This window comes from Zalophus californianus, chromosome 8 (assembly GCF_009762305.2).
Source record: "Zalophus californianus isolate mZalCal1 chromosome 8, mZalCal1.pri.v2, whole genome shotgun sequence".
Lineage (NCBI taxonomy): Eukaryota > Metazoa > Chordata > Mammalia > Carnivora > Otariidae > Zalophus > Zalophus californianus.
Window position 1 is genome coordinate 82,071,958 of NC_045602.1, and position 7,893 is coordinate 82,079,850.

The window sequence follows — 7,893 nt, forward strand, 5'->3', positions numbered from 1 at the left end:
AAAATGGTAATATGTGAACAAGGAGATTATTATTTTTTTTTAATGTGAAAATGTGGCAGAGCTGATGAAGAGTTAAAGAAAGTAGAGATTATGGCATTTGAATTGTCAGCCAATTAGCTTTGGTAATACTTTTCATTCTATCATTTTCAAGACTCACTAAAGTAATTAAAACTTAAACATGCTACATTTTTCATATATTTTCTTTCTATATGTATAGGTTCTATTTCTTTTTTAGTAATACTCCTATAAATAGGTGTCTTTATAGCTTCTCTTTAAGAAGACTCAATGGTTTTCATTATTATTTCATTATTCTTATTTCTAATGGTCCCACTTTATTTTCATTTTCCTTAATACTGATTTCTATTACATTTTAGAAGAGATTTCGTTGTTTTAAGTGAAATAATTATTGCATGGAGCTTTATTCACCATCCCCACAGCTCCTCACAAAGTAATTTCGGAACAGAGAAGTATGATTTTAATTTTTAACATCAGGGTTTGACATAAGATTTTAAATTTCTGATACACAATAAATGACATCTGCATAGTCTAAATAAGATTTTCCATGTTTTCCACAGGCTTCCACTTCAACCTCTCGATATTTGTCCTTACCCAAAAACACAAAGCTTCCAGAAAAGCTACAAAAGAAAAAGAACATGTCTAATGCAGGTAATGAATTCAGTTGGCGCAGAATGAGTAAATTTATCTACTAAGGTTCATAAAATAGAGAATTTCCCCATTCTTTGTCTTCATTAAGGATAATGAGGTTAATGATTTGCAAGTCTAAAATAAGACTGTGGTGACTTATTAGCATCGTAAGCTTTTTGGATGGAGCTTCTGTACACATTAAAAGTAACTGAGTCCATTATTTTCCCATAATAATTCTACTGGATATAGCACAAGCAAATGCTGTTACCTGTGCTTAGTGAACAGGTAAACAGAAAGTTGTAAATTTGCAAAGGTATATTTAAATTTTTACAATTTTCATATATTTTCATACAGGCAGCCATAAATTTTACTTCTGCCCCAAATCATTAAAGCTTTGGCATATAAAGTCTAATATCTCTTGATTTAATGATAATCTTCATGTAGTCTCCAAGCCATTTTCTGTGAACCCCAGAGGACGTATATTAGGATACCATGTTATTAAAATGTGGGATGTAAGAGCCCCCCCCTTTATTTTTGGTTGTTTATTTAAATAAGCAAGAAGAGGAAAGTCTGATGATGGCTGGTGGTGATGATGGTGAGATGAGAAATGAGAAGGGAGGCCGGGCAGCACTGAGTGTACTTAGGGCAGGGCCATGTCACCAGCGCGCGTCCACGAGAATCTCAGCTCCCACCAGCTGTCCTACCCATCGTTCTCTAGAACCTGAATTTTGACAACTAGCTAGTTCTTAATCATGTGTCCCATCTACGGTCCCATTGTTTGGAAAGTGCATATTGGTGTTTCAGCTCTTTTATGAAAATAAAAAGGAGATAAAGAAGGTTGTCTCTGAGATTCCAGATCAAGTCACGAGTTTTCATAATAGCAGCTAATTGCTGCTCTTTCTGTGTGCCAATCACGGAGCTGAGCCCTCCTGGAAGCGTTCTGCTGGGGCAGGTGGGAACCCAGTGCTGCTGCTGCTGCCTGAGACACTCACTTTGCTAGCCAGCTCCACCGCTCACTAATACCTCTTGAACTTCAGTGACTTCCCCTGGCAAATGGGGGATTGTGAGGATTAAATAGGTGAATGCATTTAAAAGTGCTTATTATCATGACAGTAAGCCCTTCAACGTGGGTGTGAGCATTCAACATTAAGGCCCACAGAGATCATGCCTCATGCCCAGGTCTGGGAGCTAGAGGTAGTGAGCCCTTTGACGCCCCCTGCCCAGCCCCCAGGGCCCGAGGGCGCAGCAGGTGCTGGGCCTACTCAGGCACTGCTGAGTCACCTACAGTCCCTTCTCTCTAAAATGCTTGCCCATGTTGTCCTTCTTTTGCTCTGTGGCAGGCGGCAATAGCAGCGACTCAGAGACAGACGCTGGGACCACCGTCCTCAATTTGCAGCCCCGAGCAAGGCGCTTCTTGCCAGAACAGTTCTCAAAGAAAGCCCCACAGTCCTATAAGATGGAATGGAAGAACGAGGTAGACGTTGATTCCGGACAGGGGCAGCCTTGTACCCCTCCAGCTCCCCACAGCAAAGAGGGGGGCACCCCAATCCCAGGCGTGCTGCGGCAGCCCCTTCTCTCCAAAGGCCAGTTTGGCCCAGTGCAGGAAGACCGTGGGACTGAAGGTGTCCGACCCAAGCCGCCACCCAGGCTGGTCCGGAGGGCATCGGAACCTGGCAACCGGAAAGCCCGATTTGGAAGTGAGAAGCCTTAATGGAAATGGCCAAAGCAGGCCTGGGGTGACTGACCCGGCATGGCTGGGGCTTGTTACGCTGAAACCTGACACAACAGTGGGATCCATTTAATACCCTCTATGCATCTAAATACTTTCTTTGGGTAGTAGAGTCATGCCATTGATTGACGGGATGAATGCTTAACCCAAGAGGAGGAAAATCAAAGAAAAAAGCCCCATAAAATGCCTTTTATGACTTCTCGCTAAGAGTTGTATTCTTTGTAAGCCTAAAGAAAAAAAATTGTGTGCCTTTATTGAACTTGAATGACAGAACTTGAAATTTTGAACACACCCATGTTGGTGAAAATTTTAATATATACATACATGCCTCAAATTTTATTTATGGAAACCTATGTATATCTGTAATCAGTTTTTAAGCAAAGGGCGCTAAAAATGCTCCACGTCTTTCCAAGGCGTAAAGGAGGATGGTGGGCCATCTGCTTGGAGTCAAGGTGTTTCCCCATTCTGAGCTGATCAGCAGTGGGTAAAGGGAGAACACAGCATGGAGCAGGGATGCCTGGTGAGCTCAGCCTGCGGAGGCAGTCAGAACGTCTGGGCAGATGAGGAGGCCTGGCTCCCAGAGCGCAGATTCCCGTGAAATAATGAGTCATCTGGATTTAATTTGTTCCTCATGCTACCGTACATTTGAGGGTGACCGAGAGATTCCATCTCTCGTTTGTGTTTGGTGCAAAGAGAAAGGCTGTGTGGGAGACACGACGTAGGACAGACTCGGTGGCAGCTTTTGATGAAGTTCCAACGTGTGGGCCTCATGTTGTTATGTGGGAAGACAAGGCTGCACCTGCTTACAACTTGTTGGCAGGTTTTATATTGTGCAATACTGGAAGGAGGATGCAGAAGATTCCCTTTCATGCCCATCTATGACTACCTGCTTTAGAATTTTTCTGTAGAACATTCTAGAACTTTGAAAACAGGTCAGAGGCTCCAAGCAGACAGTTTATATAAACAGTATTCCAATGTTTAACAAATTGGTGAGAGTTCAGGTTTTGAAATTTATTCAGGAAGCACTTTGGAGAATATAGGAGTTCTATTTTTGTTTTTTTTGCACTAGTCTGTAATTTGTTACCTTTCCACCCTCAATAAAGTAGTGACTCAAATTCTTAATATAAAAATGGATTCTACTCATATGAGTACTTTTTAAAAGTACAGCAGAAAGTGGAATATAATCATTAAAGATTAATATTTGAATTTCCATCTTAAACTGAGGTTTTATTGGCTTTTCCCCTCCGCCCCCCCAAAAAATCTCCTCTTTAAAACTGGACTGGAATAAGACTCGAAATGTCTGGGTTTAAATGCAAATGAGGCCATGCATATAGGCCCCTGGGTGCACACTGGGGATATAGCAAAGGATACAAATGACCACAGTATTGTTAGTGGGAAAACATGAATGAATTAAACAGGAAGATTCTGTACTCAGAAATCCCCAGGGCTGCTTCTCTTATCCCCTTCCTTTATCCTCACTGATGTGGAGAAATAAATCTACCCTTTCTCTCATCTTCTACAGTCTTGGAATACTGCTAGATCATTGGGCGTGAGGCAGAGGGAAAGGTAAACATACAAGGTACAAGTTCATGAAGAGCACAATTTCCTTCCCAAATTCTTCCACGTTGATCAGTGGAGATCAGGATAGACACCATTTGAAAACTGTAAGCTTAGGACTCTGTGCCAAATACCTTAATTTTACATGAAAATATTTATATAAAAATATATATATATTTCATCTGCTGAAAAGAAATTGACTTTTAACTTAGAATTTTATTATAGGATATATAGTGATCAAGAGATGGGATGTATATTTTTGAGAATGCCAGGAGTAAATTTTTAGAACTTAATGAAAAGAAAGGTTAAAGTGGAAAATGACCTTAAACATAAATTTCCTGATTTTTCCTGGTGTCCTAGAATAATAAATATTATAATGAGTCTAATTTTCCGGAACCAAAGGAGAAAACATGAAAGTTTTTATTAAATTTCTTCTTGTTAAGCAGGTAGACCAAATTCAGCTTGCACTGATTAAAAGTCAATAATTTGGTTGACATTGTGTAAATTAAAAAAAAAAAAAAACAAAACACTTGTGTCATCTTACCAGTTTAATTTTTTCTTGTTGAATGACAAAAGCAATGAAAAATAAATTTGACTTCATTTCGCTTTTTCTCTATACTTTCTTTTCTTCAAATAAAATTAAGTTCTAGACACTATAGGAGAGAATATGAAACCCTATAAATATCAAAAGTCTAAATTTTCTGTACTACAGACATCTCCAACCCTTTGTAAATGACTCCTCTAATTCAAGCAATACTTGATCCAACCAGAGTTCCAGTGGGACTATAGAATTCTGATGGGTCTTTGGTATTTGTTGCAACAAATTTGACTTGAACTACCTGTAAGTGCACAGTCTAGGCTTATTTCTTTACCTGTAATGCTAAGGGCTGACTGTTGGGAACAGGCCAGTTAGTAAACAACTAGAAAGTGGCTCCAAAGTTCGAAACTTTTAAAAACATGTGCGTTTTGTGTATAAGCCCCCAGAATATCTGGGATGAAATTCCCTTTGGCTTTTACTAAGCTTTGTAGTGGGGGAGGGGAGTGTTTACTTATATAAAGAGCATAGAGAAGTTATTTATTACATGTCTCAGTGTGTTTTCCATTTGTCGTGCTGCCCAAATCATGTTTATGTTAAAACTGGCATTTTATAAACAAGTGTGAGAACTGTAATATTTTGTTAGTTCAAAGTTCACACTTGACTTTCTTCTCTGAAGAGTGATTAAAGAGATTTGTCTGGTTGAAGTAGGTATTGGCATTATCTGCCCAAGCCTGAACATTGTATGTTGATTCCTTTTAAGATGAACGAGAAACGCTCAGGACTCAACTGTCTGATGATCTGAGATTTTGTATGTGTGCGTGTGTGTGTGTGTCTGTCTAACTTTTAGAGCAAAACGTGTAGCTTGCTGGTACTTTGTATCTGACATCTTAACCAGGCCCTTTCTTCAATCTACTTGTAAGGCAGAGAGAGCCCCATCTGGGTAACTGCTGCCTGGCTGTGACCACAGCTCTTTGTTCAAGAGAAGGGACACCTCCCTTCAGATTTTTTTCCAATGTCATTCAGTCCACACGTGGCTGACCCCCTCAAACATGGTCACCCCCTGCAGATGTGTGGACGAAGCACCCACATGGTTAGTTTTGAACGTCTTCTTTAATGTTGCAATGGTACATGGTTTTTGGATCTCTTCTGTCTTCTTTCTACAATTTTTTGAAAGAAAATTCTATTTTACTACCTCTAAAAATAGTCGAGAAATTGTGGTCAGTTCTCTTACCTGTCTGCTCAGAGAAATAGGAGTTTCTATGTGTAGAGTTAATATATCTGCTGTCAATGGATTATCGAATTTTCAATCTGCACAGCATATTGATGACTTTGAATGTCTGAGAACCGACTTCAGGGGTTTTAGGTCACAGAGGTCTCATGGGGATCTGTTATCCTTGTATTGTGTGGTATGGAGAAATGAGATGCCCAGGAGATAGAATGCCAGACACCTCGGCGGTGACTTTTCTCATTTTCACTACTGTAACAAAATGCCCTGAATTAAACATGCAAATGTTTTTCTCCCCTGTTGTGTCAGGGGATCCTGTTATGTCATCACTACACGATGTGGTAACAAAATTTGTAATTTAAATGAGGGCTCTCTGCATCCAGAGTTTGGTAACTCTGCTTGCCCAACAGAAATTTTATGTATGTATACCAACAAGGAATTTTTCTTGGTTTCTGTGAAATGTACAAAAGTCTATGTTAAATCAGTATGGAGTGGAAACATTTAATGGAATAAACATAAATGAAATTAATCACTATGGAGAAAATAATGCATCACAAGAAACCAGTACAGCCCCCCCATTTCCGATTTTTACATTTGTATATCAAAACCATTCTCATGTGTGCTAAAATGGGGTCATGATAGCTGGAATTTGTGAAAGGTAAGAATTTAAGAGTATTACAAATTTCAGTTGCTTTAGTTTCAAATACACATAATATCTCAAACAGGGCTAACATTGTTAACTGTATTAAAGAAGTGTAATGAAGATTATAACTGGTCCATTAATTTTCTCTATGTAAACAGATCCTTGTAAAGGCTTCAAAGATCATGCATGCTCTGGAATATTAAATGCTGCCTTCCCAAGCCAACTCAAGCAAGACAAGTTAGGTGAATGCCATCCACTGTCTTACCAAATGGTCTGCAAAGATTATGCAGGGTTCTGGACCAACATATCAAATTTTTAGGTTTTCACTAACATAGTTTTTGGCACCTGCTCAACACCGTTTACTGTACTTGCTACCACAATTATGTACCTCTGACTGTTGGGCATCCAGTTCAAGTCCTTACCTTTAGCTGGAAAGTTAGTTTGAAGGTGTTACAACTTGACATACTTTATCATTTTGTTCATTCCAAAAAGATGGCACAGTGAAGATGCTCTGAAGGTGACCAGGAGAAAACGCTCACCCTTCTCTGGGTCATGACCACCTGGCACTGTCAGAAATTGGCTTATGATTCCCGGGCCTATGTTTCAGCCCACCTCACAGACCTAGGCAAGCCTGGAGCATGCACCCATTCACGTGCCCTCAGATCCAAGGGCCAGGCCCCATAGCGGCAAATGCATTTATTACATCAGGTTCATTCTGGATAGTTCACGTGGTTTCAGTTTCTTTAGGCAAACTCAGGATAGGTTTAACTGGGTAAGCTATCACACGAAAAAAGAAATTCTCAGTCTGGGTAAGCACCTGAGTCCCAGCGATTCAAAATGGAAGAGATTCTTTGATAAGCCTAAAGAAAGGTCATCTCCTATTCAATGTTGTAAACTGCAACTATTAACAGGTATTTCAACTATTTTTCCCTCCACAGCGTATGCTCTGGAAAAAAGGATTTTTATTTATCAGTATAGTTTAAATCAAGGCTGATCAAAATACATTTTTTTATTCTAACAACGTCCTTAGTCCACTTTTATGCTATAGTTTATGCTATATAATTATGGGGAATAATTAACACCTCCTTCCTTAATGTTTATAATTATCTTTTCCCTTCGAGGAACAGCGCAAGCTGTTTGAGACTATCCAATTCCAAATTAAAATCAGCATTATTTCTTAAAATGTACTTAATCAGGAAAACAGAAGTTGTCTGTATTGTCTTCGCACAAGCTGTCTGTAAAGTGGTGAGTTTAGAATGATCTGTTTGGGAAAAATGAGAAACCTAAAGTAAAATATTGTGTTAAAATAAGTTAGTATTTGTGTACCTGATTAAGTAAAAAATAAATCCTACTGATGAGATGTCAAATTAAAACAATTTGCTTGCCAAAGATGTGCAGTAAATTTCAGATTATGTATACATTTGGTATTAGCATATGGTTTTAAAAGCCAAAAGCTTGTTCTTACTATTAAGACGTATTTTAGCATAACTGGAGGTTAACATTTTCAAGAGATTCTGGACCCTGACTTAACGTATACAATCAGGATACAGCAATAG

The 7,893-nt window shown here is 39.1% G+C and overlaps 1 protein-coding gene across 1 annotated transcript in view; it reads left to right on the forward strand.

Annotated features, from left to right (window-relative positions):
- SLC9A2 (solute carrier family 9 member A2) overlaps positions 1-7,717 on the forward strand; it is a 100,319-nt gene extending 92,602 nt beyond the window's left edge. The window contains exons 11-12 of the mRNA XM_027622163.2: positions 576-666; positions 1,986-7,717. Of these exons, the coding sequence (XP_027477964.1) occupies positions 576-666; positions 1,986-2,356 (462 nt within the window). The 3' untranslated portion in view covers positions 2,357-7,717. The remainder of the gene's footprint in view (positions 1-575; positions 667-1,985) is intronic.
- The last annotated feature ends 176 nt before the right edge of the window (positions 7,718-7,893 follow it).